The sequence below is a fragment of the Arachis hypogaea genome, chromosome 12 (assembly GCF_003086295.3).
Source record: "Arachis hypogaea cultivar Tifrunner chromosome 12, arahy.Tifrunner.gnm2.J5K5, whole genome shotgun sequence".
Taxonomy (NCBI): domain Eukaryota; kingdom Viridiplantae; phylum Streptophyta; class Magnoliopsida; order Fabales; family Fabaceae; genus Arachis; species Arachis hypogaea.
Window position 1 is genome coordinate 102,021,712 of NC_092047.1, and position 22,699 is coordinate 102,044,410.

Genomic DNA, 22,699 nt, shown 5'->3' on the forward strand with positions numbered 1-22,699 from the left:
GGGGAATTTATAAACCAATCAATGCGCGATTTTTTTTTATGAAAAATGGTCTTATTCATCAAACTTCCTGCCCAAATATATACCCCAACAAAATGGTGTAGCTGAGCGGCGAAACCTTAAGTTACTTGAGATGACTCGAGCCATGCTTTTTGATGCACAAGTTCCAAAAACTTTTTGGCCTGAAGCTATAGCGACCTCTGCCTACTTACTAAATCGCCTACCTACCCAAGTTCTCCACCACAAAACACCCTTACAAGTCTTGGCTACTCAGACTTGCCTATTCTAACCTTACCACCTCGAGTATTTGGATGTTCCGTCTTTGTCCATATTCCCAAAGCCAATTGAACCAAATTTGATCTTTGTGCAGAAAAATGTGTTTTCGCACCAAAAGGGGTATAGGTGGTACAATCCAATCACTCGTCGTATTCATGTGACCATGGATTGTGATTTTTTAGAATCCGAATTTTACTTCAGCCGCCAATATGGCATTCAGGGGGAGAACAATAATGAACCACCAAGTTGGCTAAATAACCTTTGTTGCCTAGAAACTGTTCAAACAGAGCAAGTAGATGGAGCCACCGAACATACTTCACTCAACGTAGAAAACAACTCGATACATACAATCAGTGAGAGTCCTTTTGAGAATGTCAGACAAGAGGTAAGTAATTGTCAATCTGATAATTTATTCTCTGTTTTTAATGAGGCCACTAACAATAACAGTATAGCACTGGAACATGAAGAACCAGAGTCCAATACTTTTATTCTTCCTCCAAGAAGAAACAGAGGGATGCCTCCTGATCGGTACTCACCAGAACATGTTCCCCGTAACTCAAGATACCCGATAAGAGTGGCTAGAGAAGGAATAGCAGATGTTGCAAAGGCTTTTTCCATCAGACTCTTAATAGAAGACATTCCAAGAACTGTTCGAGAAGCCAATGAGAAAGCTGAATGGCGAAAAGCCATGAATACAGAAATGCAAGCTCTAGAGAAAAACGAAACTTGGGAGAAGTGTATCCTACCGACAGGAAAAAAGCCAGTTGGGTGCAAATGGAGTTTCACCATTAAACACAAGGCAGATGGCACTATTGAACGGTACAAGGCAAGGTTGGTGGCCAAAGGTTATACACAGACCTATGGTATCGACTACACTGACACTTTTTCACCGATTGCAAAGATTAATACTATCAGGGTGTTGTTTTCAATAGCAGCAAATGAAGATTGGTCACTCCATCAATTTGACGTCAAGAATGCTTTCTTGTATGGAGAGTTGAAAGAAGAAGTGTACATGGAAGCTCCTCCAGGTTTCTCAACGGGATTTAGAAAACATGAAGTTTTCCGGTTAAAGAAGGCTTTTTATGGACTTAAACAATCTCCACGTGCCTGGTTTGGAAGATTTACGGATGCCATGAAAAGGTATGGGTACAAGCAAAGTAACTCTGATCATACCTTTTTTTTGAAAAAACGGGGAGATTTAATCACTTTCCTAATCATCTATGTGGATGATATGATCATAACGGGAAGTGATACCGAAGAAATTGAAAAATTGAGAAGGAACCTATTTACAGACTTCGAAATGAAGGATTTGGGAAGACTAAAATATTTCTTAGGAATAGAGGTTCTACGATCCAGTAAAGGAATCTTTATCTCCCAAAGAAAGTACATTTTGGACCTTCTGACAGAAACAGGAATGGTGGATTGTAAACCAATAGATACGCCCGTGCAAGTTAATCACAAATTGAAGATAGTAGAAGGTGCCACCCCTATCAGATAAGGACAGGTACCAGCGACTTGTTTAAAAACTAATTTACTTATCACATACTCAGCCTGACATAGCTTATATTATGGGAATAGTAAGTCAGTTTATGCATAAGCCACAAGAAGATCATATGGAAGCTGCCATGAGGATAGTTCGATATTTGAATGGAGCTCCAGGAAGTGGAATCATTTTTAAAAGGAATGGCCATTTGAAGGTTGAGGCATACACTGACGCAGATTGGGCGGGCAACCCAAATGATAGAAGATCAACAGTTGGTTACTTTACACTTGTTGGAGGCAACCTGGTAACTTGGAAAAGCAAGAAGCACAAAGTTGTAGCTCTTTCAAGTGCAGAGACAGAATTTTGAGGGATTGTTAAAGGCATAACTGAAGTATTGTGGATAAAAAAATTGATGACTGAGATTGGGTTTCCACCACAATTGGCAAGCCAGTTGAAATGTGACAACAAAGCCGCAATTAGCATTTCAGAGAATCCCGTACAACATAATAGAAAAAAACATGTTGAGGTGGATCGACACTTTATCAAAGAAAAAAAATTGAGAATGACATTATTGAGCTTCTATTTGTGAGATCAGAAGATCAGTTGGCTGATATTCTTACTAAAGGAGTTTCAAGACAAGCCCCTTGCTAAAGTTCTAATCAAGTTGAATATTGGTGATCCCACTACTCACCTTGAGAGGGAGTATTAGAATATCATAATTAGAGAATAAAATCAGAAAAATATCAAAGAGGATTAGAAAAAAATTAATGTAATTTATTAGGATATTATTCCATAACGAACGTACTCTTAGCGTATACTTTTGGTTTATATATTGATAAGAACCTTGTAATTACAGATGAGAAATATGAATAATAAAAATAATATTTTTTTAAATAATTCTTCGTTTCTTTCCTAAACTCTTTGTACCATGGTAACACTTCTTGGGTTAGAGTATTGGTTTTTGTTGCTCTGATTCTCCCAGCTTTGGTTGAATGAAAATTGAGGCACTACACATTCTATGCAAGCTAAATAAAGATAACCAAATCGTGTTTAAAGATAATATTATTAAATAATTTTAAAAGTAATTACCCAAATCAGTCGTAAGGATTTTAAAATTGGACATTTTAGTCCCAAAAAAAAAATTAATACAAAGATCAATCTCCAAAGTTTTATTCCGACAGACAAATCAGTCCTCAGTTCATTTTTCGACAAAGCAATTACCCAAATCAGTCCCCAAAGATTTTAAAAATGGATATTTTAGTCCAAAAAAAATTAATGTACAAATCAATCCCCAACATTTCTCTCTATTAGACATAACAGTCATCTGTCCAAAAATAAAATAAAATAATTATTATTATTATTATTATTATTATTATTATTATTATTATTATTATTATTATTTGTACAATAATATTGTACTATATTTTTTTGCATTTTTTAGATAAAAATAATGATAAATTTATTCATTATATATATATATAGTCACTCAATAATAATAATAATAATAATAATAATAATAATAATAATAACAAAATTATTAGAGATTATTCTAAAAAAATTCGAAGTTAAAATTATTTGATAATTTTGTATTTAATATAATTAAAAAATGTGCTATGTATAAAAAAATATATTTGTATTAAAAAATATGCATTAAAAGAAAATATTTTAATTTGGATTTATATTAAATACATATTTTTTTAATACAAACATATTTTTTAAAATAGTACATCTTTTGATTATATTAAATACAAAAATGTCAAATAATTTTAATCTTAAATTTTTTGTAAGATAATCTCTAATAAATTTATTTATTTATTATTATTATTATTATTATTATTATTATTATTATTATTATTATTATTATTATTATTATTATTATTATTGAGTGACTATATATATATATATATAAAAGAATCTAATGAATAAATTTATTATTATTTTTATCTAGAAAATACAAAAAATTATGGTACAATATTATTATGTAATTAATAATAATAATAATAATAATAATAATAATAATAATAATAATAATAATAATAATAATAATAATAATAATAATCAATAAAATTATTAGAGATTATTTTACAAGAAATTTAAGTTTAAAATTATTTGATATTTTTGTATTTAATATAATCAAAAGATGTACTATTTTAAAAAATATGTTTGTATTAAAAAAATATGTATTTAACATAAATTTAAATTAAAATATTTTCTTTTAATACATATTTTTTAATACAAACATATATCTTTTTTTACATAGGACATCTTTTGATTATATTAAATACAAAAATATCAAATAGTTTTAACCATAAATTTCTTGTAAAATATACTCTAATAATTTTATTATTATTATTATTATTATTATTATTATTATTATTATTATTATTATTATTATTATTATTGAGTGACTATATATATATATAAGAATTTAATGAATAAATTTATCATTATTTTTGTCCAAAAAATACAAAAAAATATAGTACAATATTATTGTGTAATTAATAATAATAATAATTTTATTTTATTTTATTTTTGGACGGAGGACTATTATGTCTAACAGAGAGAAACATTGGGATTGATTTGTACATTAGTTTTTCTTGGGGACTAAAATGTCCGTTTTTAAAATCTTTGGGGACTGATTTGGGTAATTACTTTGCCGGAAAATGAACTAGGGACTGAGTAAAACCTTGGGGATTGATCTGTGTATTAATTTTTCTTGGGGACTAGAATGTCCGATTCTAAAATCTTTGGGGACTGATTTGGGTAATTACTCTAATTTTAATTAATGATTAAATGGGGAAAGAAAAAAATGAAAATAATATAATAATTTTTAACACTTGTAAATTTAGGATATAATTATATTCAATAAATAAATATAATAAAAAATGTGAGAATAACAAATATATTGAAACAAAAAAATATAACCTAAAAATACATAATAATAATAGAGACCTTCTCTGTACTAGATGCATGTAAGTATTTTTTTTTACAACAATAAACATTAAAAATTAGAAAAATAAATAATAAATCATTTTTTGTAATGTTTAAAATAATACAAAATTTCCCCTGAAGAAGTATAAAAATACCTCGTATATTTCTGTATATTTATATATATTGTTTCACATATTTTTTTAATAAAATAATAAAGTTACTGTAGTTATCAAACTTAACATATATATGCCAAAATAAACAAATAATAAAGTTACTGTAATTATCGAAAAGGGGATGTGGTTTATTTATTCTATCGCAACATGTTCTTGATCAGCTTGTTAAAGAATTGATTGCTTGATATTTAGAAAGATGGATAAATTCGTGTTTGTTGTTCATTATGATCTTGTCATTGTGTTCTATTGGCCTGGTAATACTTCCGTTGGAATAAAATTACAATGGACAATCGTGATGTACTATGGTGCTTTTTTCTTGGCTTATTCCTATTCTGTTTGGTTGAAGACGGACGCAATGTTTTCTGTTAGTTTGCTTAAAATTATTGTCTTTTTATTTTATTTTATAGCTTATCATGGACTATAAACTAACTCTCATATCATATTCTCAGGAAGATTATAGGCCTCCCAAAAAGAGAAGACTTTTCAGAGTATGATGATACATCTCGCAAAACTTTGGGTAATTGAATTGCAGGCCAAAGAAAGGTAGAAGTTATGGCTTAGGGTTTAAAATTAATACTGGTTTCCTCTGTCTCTAACTTTAGACCTACTTCTTTTAAAGCTTCTTCTAGATAACGATTATTATTAGTATACCTTATTTGAATGAATTGTGAAGTAGGAATGGACAGAAAGTTTGGGCATATGAGAGTGTTGATTTCCAAAGATGGAGCAACAAGAAATGCAAATATCTATTAGCCTACTTACAATTACTGTTCAAACTTCAAAGAGAGAAGCTTCAATGCAAATATCTATTAGCCTACTTACAATTACTGTTCAAACTTCAAAGAGAGAAGCTTCAAGCTTGCTCAACCATTATCAAATTTTCTTGATCCTGATCAAGTTCTACATATTCTAAGAGAAAACGCTTGTTGTAAGGTTCAGAATGTGTAAGTTTATTTGATTGATAAACTAGAATTATGAAGGAATTGAGAAGCAATAAGTAGGACTGAGATTGTAAGGATGAGTGAACTGTATATTGATGATTCTCTCTGGTTCCATTATTGCTTTTATGACATTTTCTCACTCTAACAAACTAGACACCTCAGCTCACAGTTATAATTAAGACCAATCCAGGAATATTTACAAAATGAAGAAAATTCTAATGTTTAATGTTACCAAGAGCTCTTTTCAATTCAATTAACTTCCTCGCATAATTCTGTTTTGATGATTCAGCGTTTCTGAAGGCAGACTCTGAAGCTTTGAGTTCGCTATCAACCTCTTCGCTTTCTTTCACCCAAGTGGCAGCTTTCGTATTGATGCTGAGAGTTTCAACCTCACAACGTTTCACAGTGGATTCTAACTTGTCCTTCTTCTCATACAGGGCTTTCAGTTTCAGCTCCAAGTCATTGATTTCATTCGACATCCCATTGATCCTTTCTTTTCCTTTGGAAATTGAAGAATAAAAGTGGGCCTGCCTGGATTTAGCTGTTTCTAACTTCTCTTGAAGTTGATTCTTGGATTCAATTAACCTTAGATGATTGCCACAGACTTCTTGAATAGACGGAAAATAATTGAGAACATCTTCGTAGAACTTCTTAATATCATTAACCAAAGGCTTAAGATCTGTAGGGACTTGTGACTTCAATTGTTCTAGCTGAGCTAAGAAGTCAACAAACTGTCTTCTAATGCCACCATCAGCCACCAATACTTGTAGTTGATTATCAAAAAGTTGTTGTATCTTGTAAAGGATATCAATCACCGAGAGACTTTGAGATTCGAATCCAGAACCATCAGAGGCAGACTTTGTAGGGGACAAACTATAACTCTCTAATAAGACTTTATCTAACTCTAACAGTACATCAACATCTTCAGGTCCATTAGTTTCTTCAACTCTGACTGGCTCAACTTCTTCAGTGTTAGGAACAGAAGGACTCTGTACAGGGGAAATAATTTAGAGAAAAGGAATCAAACTAAGATCTCATGTTTTTAGTTAATGGCTCTAGATTCAAAGATCTTTAAACAAGATTTGACCTCTAGAAGCTGTTGATCTTCTTGGTTTTGAGTTATGCTTTTGTAGCCTAAGTTGTCTGACACCTTTTGAGTGTTTAAGAAGGAAGCACTTGGAACCATAATGGAAAAAGTCTTGAGTCATGAAATAAAGTTTTACGGTTAAATAAATTTTGTCACCATAAAATTAACAACTGATAGTTTTGGTCTAAAAGTTTTCAAAAGCAAATCAAATCCATCCCTAGTGTCACCTCACATACAGAGCAATTTGGAGAAGAATATTTATGATGCTATGAACTATATGCATATAGTTGATTTGTTTGTGGGACAATAATTGAGACTAATTTTCTCTTGAAACTTTTGGACCAAAACCACATAGTTTTTCACAGACTAAAACCATAATTTCTTAATTTTATAGGAACAAAAAACTTCAAGAATGAAAACAACAAAAGAGATATTTTTAACATGGAAAATATATACCTGACCAGGAGGAATAAATCCCTTAGACTTTGTGATACGTGCTTCAAATGTTCGTGATATGAAGAGTTCAAGAGTTATTTAGAAGATATTTTAGTTTACATTTTTAGAATATCTTATTTAATGTATTTTGATTTTGTTTATTTAATTACTAGATTGGGCCTTATGTTTATGGGCTTTAGGGTTTTCTTTGTTTTAACCTAATAAGAGGTTATAAATACCTCCTTAGCTATTGTAGTCGTAGAATAGAATTTTTAGAGGTTTGAAAACCCCTTTTTGGTTTCGTGATGAAACCATGGTGTGGACAATTGAGGTTGAGGAGTCCCTCTCTTGTTACATCGGGGAATTGAATAGAAGGTTGAGGAGTCCCTTCGATTCAATTTCCAAACTATGGCGTTGATAAGTTAGGTTGAGGAGTCCCTTTCTTGTTGCGTCAAGAAATTGGGTAGAAAGTAGAGTGATTCTCTTTGTACTCAATTTCAACTTATCTTTTTTGTTCCTATTTTAATTTCAATGTATCTTTTTATTCAGTTTGAATCATTATTTTCTTATTTATCTTTTATTTCCGTATCATTTGGTATCAGAGCTCAGGTATTAGATTAATTCTTATTAATCTATATTTGTTCTTCTTTTATCATAAAAAAAAGAGTCCAGTGTTTGTCGCGTCTTTCTTTTTGTTCATGTGTTCTTGTTTTCGTTTGCGTTTCATTATTGTAAAAAAAACAAAAGAAGAAGCATAAAGTGAAAAAAAAAAAACAAAAAAAGAAAAAAAAAACAAAAAAAAAAGAAATTATCTTCCTTGTAATTATTGTCCTTTTCATATATTATTTTTTTTTCACCTACAAGATTCGAGGACGAATCTTTTTTGAAGAGGAGGAGAATGATACGTGCTTCAAATGTTCGTGATATGAAGAGTTCAAGAGTTATTTAGAAGATATTTTAGTTTACATTTTTAGAATATCTTATTTAATGTATTTTGATTTTGTTTATTTAATTACTAGATTGGGCCTTATGTTTATGGGCTTTAGGATTTTCTTTATTTTAACCTAATAAGAGGTTATAAATACCTCCTTAGCTATTGTAGTCGTAGAATAGAATTTTTAGAGGTTTGAAAACCCCTTTTTGGTTTCGTGATGAAACCATGGTGTGGACAATTGAGGTTGAGGAGTCCCTCTCTTGTTACATCGGGGAATTGAATAGAAGGTTGAGGAGTCCCTTCGATTCAATTTCCAAACTATGGCGTTGATAAGTTAGGTTGAGGAGTCCCTTTCTTGTTGCGTCAAGAAATTGGGTAGAAAGTAGAGTGATTCTCTTTGTACTCAATTTCAACTTATCTTTTTTGTTCCTATTTTAATTTCAATGTATCTTTTTATTCAGTTTGAATCCTTATTTTCTTATTTATCTTTTATTTCCGTATCATTTGGTATCAGAGCTCAGGTATTAGATTAATTCTTATTAATCTATATTTGTTCTTCTTTTATCATAAAAAAAAGAGTCCAGTGTTTGTCGCGTCTTTCTTTTTGTTCATGTGTTCTTGTTTTCGTTTGCGTTTCATTGTTGTAAAAAAAACAAAAGAAGAAGCATAAAGTGAAAAAAAAAACAAAAAAAGAAAAAAAAAACAAAAAAAAAAAGAAATTATCTTCCTTGTAATTATTGTCCTTTTCATATATTATTTTTTTTCCACCTACAAGATTCGAGGACGAATCTTTTTTGAAGAGGAGGAGAATGATACGTGCTTCAAATGTTCGTGATATGAAGAGTTCAAGAGTTATTTAGAAGATATTTTAGTTTACATTTTTAGAATATCTTATTTAATGTATTTTGATTTTGTTTATTTAATTACTAGATTGGGCCTTATGTTTATGGGCTTTAGGGTTTTCTTTGTTTTAACTTAATAAGAGGTTATAAATACCTCCTTAGCTATTGTAGTCGTAGAATAGAATTTTTAGAGGTTTGAAAACCCCTTTTTGGTTTCGTGATGAAACCATGGTGTGGACAATTGAGGTTGAGGAGTCCCTCTCTTGTTACATCGGGGAATTGAATAGAAGGTTGAGGAGTCCCTTCGATTCAATTTCCAAACTATGGCGTTGATAAGTTAGGTTGAGGAGTCCCTTTCTTGTTGCGTCAAGAAATTGGGTAGAAAGTAGAGTGATTCTCTTTGTACTCAATTTCAACTTATCTTTTTTGTTCCTATTTTAATTTCAATGTATCTTTTTATTCAGTTTGAATCCTTATTTTCTTATTTATCTTTTATTTCCGTATCACTTTGGCTTGAAAATCTTGGTTGAATTTTTAAATCTTTTACTTTCTGGCACAAGGTTCACAAAAAGATTAGACGAGGAGATTTTTCTCTTCTTTTTGAAACTTGTATCTCCCTCTTCAAACCATTTCTTTGTTCGCTCAGTGGGACTTACATCAACTTCTGTGAAAGGTAGCCTGGACTGACTCACTAGAACAAAATAGAGATGTCATTGGTAAATAATATAATTTAGACATTGAAAAATGAAACTCTAATTAATCAAGAGTGAATAACACTTGTAATTAATGTGTGTTAATTAGTACGTTGATGGCAATACACGCATCTATGAAACCTGTCAACTAGCTGACCATAAGCAAAATCATGGACATATGTGAACTGTGAAGATATAAGGATAGTGTCTAATCTATAAATTAAATTTCCCGTGGGCAAAAACACACAGAACTGTGATTAAAACAAACTTAAAATTTATAAAAGTTATTTGTGCACCAAATTCAACCACTAAAATCAGCCACCAATGTATTTGTGTATAAATATTTCAATGTGAATTTTATTGTAACATGTATTTTATATTGGTGACTTACTTTAATAACTGATTTTAGTGTACACCTGGCATAGTCTTAAAATTTATCAGCAGGGATAATTGATTTTCCTTAAGTAAAGTCTTGGGTTTGAGCAGAATTGCTTGCAGTTAAACTAACTAGTAATCAATTTATCACTATTTAACTAACGCAGTAATATCTCTAATAACTAGGAAAAATCCTTATTAAAATATAGGAGAAAAAAAAAATCCACTTATCCACATTTGATTGGAAAATCTTAAATGGATCACAAATAGTGACTACCAATTCAAAATATGATTAACCAGAAGAGACCACTAGGTTTTTATAATGAAATAAAGTAAAAACCACCTTGTTTGGAGCATTCTAAACGAGTAGCATTCTTATCTGTTGCCTTATTTCTGACACCATAAACATTTAAGATATCACTGCCCTCTGCAAGCTTCACCTGAAGTGGGGATTCTACTGCTAACATTCGACCTTCAAAGCAATTCTCTATATGGCACAACAATTTCCTTTGGATTTGGTTCTGACCATACAACACACACGAGCTTACAATATCCCTGCGAAAAATTCTACATTGTTCCTGTAACATAACAAATGTAAAGAATAATAAACAACGCTTGAAATTCCAAACCATTTATCTATCCGTCTATTTTTTTTCTTTATGTCTATTTTTATTAGGTAGAAGAGACAAAATTACACTGAAAGTTCACACACTACTTCAATCATTTAATGAGTCACGCATGCACAGTAATTATACAGTTCGGCAGACACATTCATCCTTCCGACCATCAGACTTAATTTTGTTTAATTAATTATTAAAATAAAAGGTTTTTTTTGAGTTGGCACTAAATGGACAACTCACTCAAACTAAAGGTGCCAGCAAGAAGTAAAGAGAGCCACGTGTCCACTCAAACTAACACGCCCGGAAAGGTGAATGTGTCGGAAGAAATGTATAATTACTGTGCATGCGTGACTCATTAAATGATTGAAGTGCATTTGTGTCTCAGTGTAATCTTGTCCCTTCTTCCTTTTTATTATATAAAAGTTGATACAAATATATTATAAAATAAATTTATGATATATTAATTTTTATAGTTGTGCTACATCAGTAATTTTACATAAATAACAATTTACAGTTTTATAAAATAAAAATAGTAAATTTTTACATAATAATGATACAAAAGTGATTAAATTTAATAACTATCATGACTCAATTAAATTAAAAAATAACGATTAAATATAATTAATATTTACATTAAATTATAATAATAACAATTTTCAGTAACAAATATTTAAAGTGTATAATGACACAACAATATTTGTTTACTATATATACTAATATATCATGATCAATAAAATATATTTATAATGTTATACCACATTTTTTGTATTCTCATTTTCAATTATTTTTTTAACTTTCTTTTTTATTTTAAATATCTCCAAATAGACAAAAAAAAATTAAAATTATACTATAAAGCACCATCTAGACATCTACTAAAAAAATATCAACAAATAAATATACTTTGTTTTTCAAAATTCGAATAATTTGTTTATGAAAAATATTCATACCAATAAATAAAAAAAATATTTTTTTTTGAATTGAATATATTTTATAATAAAATATATAAAAAAATTTTATTATATAAAAATATTAAAAAATACATATAAGTCAATATTTAACAAAGAAGCTAACTTTAGAAGATTTTTGTGGTTGTTATACTTTCTTTTTAATAATAATATTGAATTATATACAAATTACAAATTCTTTTATAAATGAATCTTTTAAGTTTAACATTAATTTATATATTATCTAATTAATTTCTAATTAATATAATAATTTTAACTTTATATTGTATAATATAACGGGGAGTCACTCAAATAAAGACATCTAAAATATCTTTTTCTAAATATATTTTTAATAATTAAAATTTAATATATATAATCAATTAAATCATGTTATTTCTGTTATAATTAGATCGAATAAACTGATTTAGTCGAAAAATTAATGAACCAAATCTTAAACCAATCTAAATTAATACTTTTTTTTATATAGAAAATGACTATAATATTTCTATTATAGAAATCGATTAAAATACTACTATTATATATAGCGAAGTTCTATGGTGGCATTAGTTTTGGTGACTAAGGCTTAGTTTGGTAAAGCTTTTACTTTTCAGAAGTAGCTTATAAAAGTTAACTTTTAAAAGATGGCTTTTTAAAAGTTGTAGCATTTATGTTTGATAAATCAAATTAAAAATTACTTTTAATAATCACAAGCAACAACAATTGCATTTGGTAAAATAACTTTTAAAATTTAAAAATACTATAATAGACATAAATGCAAGCATTAAATTTAAAAATTAGTTAACATATAAGGTTATTAGACTTTAAATTTTGAAAAGCACAAGTCAACTTTGAAAAGCTCTATCTTAGGTGCTTTCAAAAGTACTCCAATCTTTTTTATTTACCAAACACAAAATGAGGAGCTTGAGCTTTTAAAAAGCACGAGCACCTCTTCAAAAAACTTTACCAAACCCAGCCTAAGGATTACAAGTAAAATATTAACTAAAAATACTATTTGTACAAAAAATTTAAATTTAAGACTAAAATTATTATCTCTCTCTCTTATAATTTTTTATGATTATTTTTATCAAAATATTTTTTTAATTATATTTATAATTATTATTTTTGTTTTTAAAAAATAATTTCTTATAATTATTTTTATTAACATAATTTTTTATAATTATTTTTATTTTTTATTATTTTTAATAATTTCTAAAATATATCAAAATTATTTTTTTAATTATTTTTATTTTAAAAAATAATTTTTTATAATAATTTTTATTATTATTTTTACTAAAATAATTTTTTTATAATTATTTTTTTTTTGTAATTTTAAAAAACTAACACCAAAATAATGTTCTCTCTCTTATAATTTCTTATGATTATTTTTAAACTAACACCAAGAGAAAAAATATTATTTTAATGTTAGGTTCTCAAAATTACAAAAAAAAATGATTATAAAAAAATTCTTTTGGTAAAAATAATAATAATAATAATTATAAAATAATTTTGGTGTTATTTTAGAAATTATTAAAAATAATAATAATAAAAAATAATTAAAAAATAAAAATAATTCTAAAAGCTTATTTTAGTTAAATAATTATTATAAATATAATTAAAAAATATTTTACTGTTATTTAATTTTTTTAAAAAAATTTTATAATTATAAAAATAATTATAAGAAATTATTTTAATAAAAATAATCATAAGAAATTATAAGAGAAAGAGAATCATGTTGGTCATAGATCTTATTTGGGTGAGCTTCTAAAAAAAAAATCTTTTTTCGAGTTATCTTTTTTTAAAAGATCTTATGGAAAAGTAAAAATAATTTTATGTTTGGGTATCTCATGCAAAAATATCTTTTTATCTATCAATTATGTTTGGGTATAACAATATAAAAGTACTTTTTTGTTTATTTATTACATGAAAAATATCTTTTTTTTAAGAGAAAAAGATCTTTTAAAAAAAGATGTAAATTACATCTTCTCAAAAAAAAAGTTTTTTTTTTATTTTTCTAATGCTTTTACTTTTACTACTAGAAATTTACCAAACACTCTAAAAAATAAAAAAAAGATATTTTTTCATTAAAAAAAAATTTATCAAAATAATGGCACCCAAACAAGCACTTATTATGCAATGTGTCAATATTTTACTTGTAGGTCAAACTTAGATATATATATATATATTGAGAATCCTAAATCTTAATTTTATGACGACATAAAAAGAAGAGAAGAGTTAGGATTTAGGGTTCTCAATGTGTATATATATATATTTTTTATAATAAAAATATTATAATCATTTTATATAAAAATATTAATTTAAATTGATTTAATATTTGATTCACCAATTTTTTTATTAAATCAATTTATCTGAGCTAATTTTAATAAAAATAATACAATTTAATTAATTATATATATTAAATTTTAATTATTAAAAAATATCTTTAAAAAAAATATTTTAGACATTTTTATCTAAGTCATTCTCTAATATAATTCATTTAACTCCACACGCCATCGTGTGTTACCTAAAGCCAAAACCATGTTGGACAATTAAGGGAAATGAAAGGTTTGCCAACGTTCCATAGCTCCATGTATTTGTACGAGTAAACACCACAGTCATACCTACTTTTTATCAATATTAGCCAGCATATTATTTTTATACTGTTAGAAGTGTGATTTAGAGATTAAAATTTTGAATTTAGTATTTAAGATTTAAAATGTCAGACTAAAAATAATAAATTTTATTGAGAATATAAAATTATTTTTTTAATATAAATAAAAAAATATAAACTCACCCGTTGCTCTGCTTTGGTACGTCTGCATATACTATGGAGAATCCCTTGTTGGAGACTTTATACTTTGGGTCTACTACTTCAAGCAACTCTTCCAACCTTAACGACTGCACATAAATAAGGAAGATTAATCAACCTGAAACCTTATACTTTCACTACTATAACACACCCGAATTAAATACGAAACCCCCTAGAAATTTTAAACAAAAAGTCTTCACTCAACAAACATAAAATAACAAGAAAAGTTGGGTCATGCTTCTTATATCAAGCATACAAAACTATCATCAACGCATCTACTATTGCTAGACTAATGAAATAGGGATGTTCTTACCACAAGCTTATCCAACTTCCTGCTATCCTCGTTTGGTGGCTCACAGTGTATTGAGTCGAGCACGTACAATTTCTTCTGTGACCTATCTAGTGCATAACACCACCAATGGTGCTTCCACAAAATGGCCCCCATAAGCTGCAAATATGTCATGAATTATGCCTGCTATAAACTATTCACAAAACATCTACGCACTATTAGACAAAGGCTAGTATATACCAGGTTTTGATCCCTTATATTGTTTTCTTTCCAATATGGGTTGTCGCCAATAATGGAATTCAAATGGAAGTACTCGCCGGCCAAAAACTCTTCAAATTTGCTTGCTAGAGATTCCTGCAAGTACAAAGATTATGTCAAAACCTGCTTTTACCAAGCAACACAGTTGCATACCACAAACCCGAAAAACATTACCATGATATATGGACTAAGGCAATAGCATTCTCTCATTCTCACGTCGCTACCCTTCGTGTTCAAAAACATAGATGCAAAGTGAAGCAACTGTGGAACTCATGTCAGTCCAATAGTAAAAAACAGTTATAGCAGGTTGCAACACCAACCAAAGAAAAAAAAAAGGAAATCATAAAATAAATACGTTGTTAACTATCCAAGAACCAGGTGCTGCTGCGGCAGCCTCTGCACGGGTTAGGAAGTTTCCAGAGACGTCCATGATGAGGTTCCTAATAAGTGCAAGAAACAAATAAAAAAAGAAAACTCAACAAAATAAAGCAAAGCAATTAATTATTTAAAAAAATAGCACGTAGAAAACCATACTCGTTCTTTGTAAACTCATCTTGAGCAATGGCATACTGGTATATCATGTCACTAACTGCATCTGGATCATGCATCTGCTGAAAAAGAACATACAATCATGCACATGAGGGACACTGAAAATTATCACCCGGCAACAAAAAAATTGTCCTGCTCATTATTGGTGCTTATGGAAAAATCTATCAAATCATAATAATCAATTAATTAAACAAAGACATCCACAAATAGATGACGATAGAGTACATAATATCGTTTAATTCATCTTTTAACATATAGAAACAAAAAAAATGATATATAAAGATAGAGACAAACCTGTGAAATGGTCTTTTGAAGTATCTCTGTAAATGAATTGTCCACCCCCATTTGAGTCAAAAGGGAATTCAAAGAAGATTTTGATTCAGAAATATGCATCACCAATTCATTGCAAGTTGACACATTGTCAGTATCCAAAGATACATCTCCTTTTATCTGAAGCCGTGGACCCCAATTTGCATAAGTGAAAACATTTGATGAACATTTTTGTATAACTGACGACAACATATTATTTGGTGAAGTCCATAACCAAAACATAATTAAAGGAATCACATCACATGCCAATCCTTCATAGCCACACAAAGAAACATGTCCAAGGTTTCTTAATCTTGCTAGCGCACCGGGCACTTGTGCTATGGCAGTGTTATCAGCTTTTAGCACTGCCAAAGATTCCATTTGTTCCACATCTTCTTCTAACTTATCAATCTTTGAACACCCAGAGAGGAGGAGAGTTTCAAGAGATGTCAACTTGTATATGCTTCTTGGAAGTACAGAAAGGTTTGTACAACCTTCTATATTGATATGAAGGATGTTTTTTAGAGTTCCAATGGTATACGAAATCGAAGACAACTCTGTACAATCCTTGAGTACTAACTTCTCAAGATTAGGTAGGTATGAAAAATCTGGGGTTTTGATCAAGTCATGTGAATGACTAAGATTTAAAATCTTCAGCTGCTTCAACAACTACAAGAAAAGAAAATTTCAAGGCTTATGTTAGAATACAATACAAGCTTATGAATTATATGTACGCGTTAGGATTCTTACCGGGGACCTCTTCCACAGAACTCTGAGTTTGCTGTTTTCTAACTCAATGGAAATTAAATTTGGTTGATAGCAGTCTATGGGAGTGTGTCTCAAAGAAAATCCATGCCAACTCATCCATCTAAGATATCTTGAATGCTTGAACTCCATGGCATGTTTGAACTCTCTATTAGGTTGTACACCGGCGAGTTGAAGCAATTTAAGTTTAGTCATATTCTTAATGCTTCTTTACTCAAACAAATGGAATTGGTCATTGGCAACTTCAAACTCAATCCCTTAGCGTTTAACTCTGTTCCCTAAATGAAATGAAAATGGAATATTAGTTATTGGAGTTAGAAATTAGCAAAAGCAGTATAACAATTAGATTTACTTTTTCAACAAATAATGCTTATTTATTTTTTAATGAGTCTCCCCCATCAAGGGAACTCTTAATGTTAGTTTTGACAGCACTTTTATTGAAACTAATTGGTTCGCCCCTTTATAAATGTGAAAGAAGTTATTTCTTTATCACATGATACTGATCATTGTTGAACACAATTTAGTCTAGTAAGAGATTGAATTTGGCAGAGGAAAAAATTAATCATACACTTTTGGTACTAGTTACCTACGATTTTGACAATGATAGTTAATTACGAACATAAATATTGCATCTTATCTCTATCTAAAATGTAAATCATACCTCATGATTCTCTAATAGTTCAAGCACTTTCTCATCGTACCATAATCTACTTCGCTCTTCAAGTTCAGGTGTTTGCTCACAAATTATTGCTCTTCCCATATCTCTTAACAAGTCATGCATTCCAAGCATATTATTGTTATCAACAGTTACAAGGTTTCGCTCTTTGAGGGCACTGATTCCAATTTCTGCATGGAGTCCACAACCATTTAATATCTTCACAACATCATTTCGATCCATCCCAATAAAAAAGCATGCAATGTCAAGGAATATTTCCTTTTCATAATTCTTACTTAAACCATCAAAACTTATTTGTAGTTTCTTCTGGACTTTATCAGGGGGAATTGATTTCAGAGTATTCAATGCACTTTGCCACTCTTTTATTCCCATATTAAACAAATGGGACCCAAGAACTTCCAGAGCCAGTGGCAATCCATTAGAATATTCAACTACATCTTTAGATAGCTTGACAAACTCTTCTTTTGGACATGCTTGTTTGAATGCATGCCAGCTAAAAAGCTCAAGGGATTCAGCCCCATTCATCTCTTCTAGATTGAATGTGAGTTTACACACTCGAAGAAGATCATCATGTCTTGTTGTGATGATTACTACACTCCCAGGACAACACCATTCACCACTACCACACAAAGCATTGAGTTGGTCCAAATCAGTCACATCATCAAGCACAATGAGTACCCTTTTAGCACCAAGCCTTTCCTTTAACATTTGCATCCCTGAATCAATGTTACGTATGTGTATCCTTGTTGCAATGAATATATCCTCAAGAAGTTGCTGTTGCAAGAGAACCTTTCCATTATCTTGCTGCCATGTTTCTCTAATGTTAAGGAGGAAGCTCCTGCCATCAAAATCGCGACCAATTTTGTTATAGATGGCTTTGGCAATAGTCGTTTTACCAACGCCCCCCATGCCTTTTATCCCAAGTATCAGAACATCTTTTGTCTTTTGAATGTTTGATTCTTCAATCAACTTTTGCACACGAGGTTCTACTCCCACTGGATGTGCTGCAACGAACAACTCTGTCTTATCTAATAAACGAGTAACGTGTTCAACAATTCTTTTGATATCTTCACTTTCATTCCTATAAAATATAAAGAGCAGAGATAAGCAGCAAAGTCAGTCATTATTAAAAGGAAATATTATTAGAGTTGTTAATAGTTGGGATTTAAGTTAGTAATAGTAGATGGATATTTAAGAGATTAGTTGGTAATATCCATATAAATAAGATGGCTCTTGTATTATGTAACAACAACTTACACAACAACTTTACACATAATATTATCTTTTTATTCTACTATCTCACTCCTGCCTCACTCTCAAAGTAGTCTTATTACTCCTTTTCGACATGACCAGAAACGCTGGTCCAAGACACAAGCGTCTTCCTTCTTCCTCTGCGTCACCGCACACCGCTCACATCTTCCCTAACCAGAGCAGAAGTCCTGTTCCTCCTTTTCGTCATGAGAGGCCCACGCTGCACCTCTCTCTTCCTTTGTCTTCCTCTGCGTCTGCGTCACACACCTCTTCTTCTGCGTTATGACACTGCACGCCTCTTCCTCAACCGTCTCATCGAAACTTATCAAAGTTGGAGATTATTGACTAGTTTGCGGGGGCATATTAAAATATTATTAGAGTTGTTAGTAGTTAGAAATTAAGTTAGTAATGGCTAGTAGTTACTAGTTAGCATATCAATATTTATGAGATTAATTAATAATATCCTTGTAAATAAGATGGCTCTTGTACCATGTAACAACAACTTCAAACATAATATTATCTTCTTATTCTACAAAAATTTAACAGTTATCACATTAGCACAAGATGAAATAATCGATTACAAAACTCTAAACTAGCTACCAAATAATGTATGTGTGTATGAGACTTTTAAATACAAATACCTGGAGTTGATCACAGTCGTCCCTGAAAAGCTACTAACTTCACGAAGATCTGTTCTCCAACTTTGCACCTTATCTTCTTCAACTGATCTTCGACTTATAAGACTTTCAAAAGCTTTCCCAAAGTCACTCTCTTTCTTTTGATAACGTACATCTGAGGGATCTACTTCATAGAATATAGGGTAAACCACTTGACCTTTTGTTCTATGGCATACCATGATATTCTCAAGCTCTTGCAGGCACCATTTTGAATCAGCATAGTGGGTTGAGAAAACAACGACAGAACATGCAGACAATCCAATTGCTTTTAACAATGCAATTGAAATCCGTTCTCCCCTTTGAAGTCCATCAACATCATCATCATCCTTGAAAGCAGCAATTCCAGCATTTTGGAGAGATGTATGGAGATGTGATGTAAACGTTGTACGAGTGTCCTTGCCTCGAAAACTCACGAAAACATCGTAAATCCTTCGCTGCAAAATAATTATAATAAGAAAAAGGTTAAAATCATATATTGGATAATAAGAAAACATAGTAATGTATACCAAGGAATGCTAGAGGGTCATCACATTAGTTAGCCCTTAATGTTTAAAAATATGGACTAAAGTATGTTGTTGGATTAATAGACTAAAGGATTTGGATTAATGGCTAAAAGTGATGCTAAAACCAATAAATTATGATCACTGTCTAGCATTTCTTATATATACCGGAGCATCAGTTTGTGATTGCTCTCGAACGATATTTCTTCCCATCTCTCGCAGCAAAGGATGCATTTGAACTCTGTCTTTCTCATCAAATTTTATAAAATTCCGCTCTTCAAGGAAACTAATTCCATGTTCTCTAATTCCAAAGCCATAATTTAGTGTTTTCAGTACCTCCTCCCTTTCCATGCCAATACAAAAGCTAGCTATGTCAAGAAATATTTCTTTCTGTTTGTCATCATCTAAGGCATCAAAGCTTAGTCTCAAAACATCTAATATATCCTTAGGGGAAGACCCTTTCAGTCGACCTAATACATTCTCCCACTCGTCTTTCATCTTTCCAAACAATTGACTACCACTTAGTTTAAGGGTCAATGGCAATCCCCCACAATATTTAACTACATCATCTGCAAGTCTAGCAAACTCTGTTAAAGGAGTTGCTTTCCCAAATGCATTCCAACAAAAAAGTTCAAGAGCTTCATCGTAATTCATTTCTGTCATTTGGTACACATAATCAACTCCAATCATATGAAGCAGATTTCTATCTCTTGTTGTGATGATTATTATACTCCCTGCACCAAACCATTCTCGACTACCGCACAAGGCATTCAACTGGTCTATATTATTTACATCATCAAGTACAAGAAATACGCTTTCCAGGCGAAGTTTTTCCCTTAATAAAGCTACTCCTGATGCGATGTTTTGTATGTTTATCTGTGCTTTGCAAATACCATTCAATAACTGTTCTTGCAGAAAAACCTGTTGGTTATTCTCCCACATCTCCTGAATGTTTGGGAGGAACATTGGCCTATCAAAATCGTGACGAATTTGATTATAAACACTTTTCGCAATAGTTGTTTTACCCACTCCTCCCATCCCCCATATCCCCATTAACACGACATCTTCTGGTTTATGCGAATGTAACTGTTGAATCACATCTTCCGTGCGAGATTGCACTGCCACTGGATGCCTTGCGATGAACAAGTCTTCCGAAGCAAGTAGAGTAGTTATATGTTCAACAATCTCTCCGATAATTTCAACTTCATTACTGCAAAAATCAACCAACGATTTACGTAAGTAACGATTGTAACTTTTTCCAATGAATTCAACTAAACTAATGAAACTAATGTATTTGTGGATAAATATATAAATTATTTAATTTATTTTTAATGTGTATTTTATATTTGAATATCTATTTTTATACTTGTAATTAATTTAGTAGCTGATTTTTTGTGATATAATTGTCTATTTTGGAACATTTCCAAAATAAAAAATATAAAAAGAAAGAAAAAAAAATGCATATTTCATTGTTTTGCTTCCTATTTTGAAAATTGAAACAAAACAAGCAGAATAGCAGATATGGAATTACCTGTTTCTAGTGATTAGAAATCCAGGAAGTTTAGCAGCTTCAGTGAGCGCAGCCCTCCATGCGTGGACTATCTCATTCTCATATGAGAATCTATGACTTTGAAAAGCTTCTTCAAAAGGACCACTCTGGTGGCGTACATCTTCGGGATCAACATTGTAGAATACCGGAATGACAGTTTGACCTATAGTGCTTCTACACTCCATTATTTTCATCAACTCGTCCAGACACCATCTAGAACCAGCATAACTTTCTGTCAAAATAACAACAAAAAGTCTAGAAGCTTCGATTGCTTGAATCAGTGTGTATGTCATCTGGTCTCCTCTCCCAAGCACCACCTCATCGTCAATGAAAACATAAATCCCAGCTCTCCTCAAAGCGTCATAGAGATGTGAGGTGAATCCGTGGCGAGTGTCTTGGCCTCGGAAACTGAAAAACACATCGTACTTCCATGATGGATCGGGGATTCTTTCTGCTGATTGGTAGTAAGACATGGGCGATGATGGATTAGAATGAAGAGCAAAGGGATTCGTTGGGTAACTGATGAAGAAACTTTATATGATTATAAAGTCAACGCACAAATCAGATCACAGCATTTGCATATGCAGCTCTATCTACAGATACTGCTTAACTTTTTGTTCATATGTTGGAGATTAGAGATTAGTACATGTACAGTAGTAACAAACAATAAAGATTAGATTATTTTTAGCGGAGCTTGAAACAAAATTTTGGGGAGCCAGGTAGAAGATAATTGTCAAAATGCTTCTAATATAGACCCATTTAAGATTAATTCGTCAAACCTCATCTTTCTGATTTGAACTTTTGGAGGTTGTATCTCACTTTTTTCGTGATTCATTAAAGTAGAAGAACTGTCTACAGATGTTGATATTGTAAAAGTTATATCTTCTCCTTCTTCAATATTAGCATTCTTCTTAAAAAATGCATCAATTCTTTGATTTTTCATGATTATTTTATATAAAAATTTGAATATATATCCCGTAAAATATTTAAAAAAGAAGTTAGAATGACAAATATTAAAATTTATAATATTTATTAAATTTTTTTTATCAATTTATACAAATACAATAATATCAATACTTATTGAATATTCTAATATTTTTTAAATAAACAGTAAAATGTAAAATGTAAAATAATATTAAATTACATAAATAAAAAATACCTAATTTTTTATATTTGAACTCAAAGGTAGAGAAAGTGTTGCTTATTGAATAGAGAACTGCGAAATATGAATACACTCAGTTAAATCCAAATTCAACATGTTTTAAAATTTAAAACTAAAAATTATTGTGTAATAAAAACAAAAGATAAAGATTGAATTTTAATATTTTAAGTCATAACAA

General features: G+C 30.2%; 2 protein-coding genes and 1 long non-coding RNA gene across 9 annotated transcripts; 1 reads left to right on the top strand and 2 right to left on the bottom strand.

Annotated features, from left to right (window-relative positions):
- Positions 1 to 5,084: 5,084 nt before the first annotated feature.
- LOC140177095 (uncharacterized) lies at positions 5,085 to 5,671 on the top strand. Its single transcript, XR_011868802.1, has 3 exons — positions 5,085 to 5,224; positions 5,310 to 5,403; positions 5,537 to 5,671. It is a non-coding gene; the product is annotated as an uncharacterized lncRNA (long non-coding RNA).
- Positions 5,672 to 5,865: 194 nt separating this feature from the next.
- On the bottom strand, positions 5,866 to 8,098 carry LOC140177094 (uncharacterized). The gene is made up of 2 exons (XM_072209595.1): positions 6,889 to 8,098; positions 5,866 to 6,790 (listed from the first exon to the last, which is right to left on the bottom strand). Exons 1-2 carry the CDS (start codon positions 6,985 to 6,987, stop codon positions 6,017 to 6,019), a joined length of 873 nt encoding a protein of 290 aa, XP_072065696.1. The 5' UTR covers positions 6,988 to 8,098; the 3' UTR covers positions 5,866 to 6,016.
- A 2,249-nt stretch (positions 8,099 to 10,347) lies between these two features.
- Positions 10,348 to 22,017, bottom strand: LOC112727944 (disease resistance protein RPP2A). 7 transcript variants are annotated; one of them, XM_072209589.1, is made up of 13 exons: positions 21,342 to 22,017; positions 19,979 to 21,020; positions 19,275 to 19,744; positions 17,368 to 18,463; positions 16,692 to 16,984; positions 15,927 to 16,610; positions 15,618 to 15,694; positions 15,439 to 15,523; positions 15,258 to 15,344; positions 15,066 to 15,179; positions 14,850 to 14,984; positions 14,522 to 14,625; positions 10,348 to 10,744 (listed from the first exon to the last, which is right to left on the bottom strand). In XM_072209589.1, exons 1-5 carry the CDS (start codon positions 21,830 to 21,832, stop codon positions 16,898 to 16,900), a joined length of 3,186 nt encoding a protein of 1,061 aa, XP_072065690.1. In that variant the 5' UTR covers positions 21,833 to 22,017; the 3' UTR covers positions 10,348 to 10,744; positions 14,522 to 14,625; positions 14,850 to 14,984; positions 15,066 to 15,179; positions 15,258 to 15,344; positions 15,439 to 15,523; positions 15,618 to 15,694; positions 15,927 to 16,610; positions 16,692 to 16,897. The 7 variants fall into 7 exon arrangements, with proteins under 7 accessions (XP_072065690.1, XP_072065694.1, XP_072065693.1 ...); XM_072209593.1 differs by having other exon boundaries at positions 15,258 to 15,303; positions 15,618 to 15,691; positions 21,342 to 22,014; XM_072209592.1 differs by having other exon boundaries at positions 15,258 to 15,308; positions 15,618 to 15,691; positions 21,342 to 22,014.
- Positions 22,018 to 22,699: the final 682 nt, after the last annotated feature.

Coding starts and splice junctions, on each gene's coding strand:
- LOC140177094 (XM_072209595.1), bottom strand. CDS start 6,987: ATGGTTCCAAGTGCTTCCTTCTTAAACACTCAAAAGGTGTCAGACAAC. Junction 6,791..6,888: donor AAGATCAACAGCTTCTAGAG/GTCAAATCTTGT, acceptor TCCCCTGTACAG/AGTCCTTCTGTTCCTAACAC.
- LOC112727944 (XM_072209589.1), bottom strand. CDS start 21,832: ATGTCTTACTACCAATCAGCAGAAAGAATCCCCGATCCATCATGGAAG. Junction 21,021..21,341: donor TTTCTAATCACTAGAAACAG/GTAATTCCATAT, acceptor TGATTTTTGCAG/TAATGAAGTTGAAATTATCG. Junction 19,745..19,978: donor AATCACAAACTGATGCTCCG/GTATATATAAGA, acceptor ATTATTTTGCAG/CGAAGGATTTACGATGTTTT.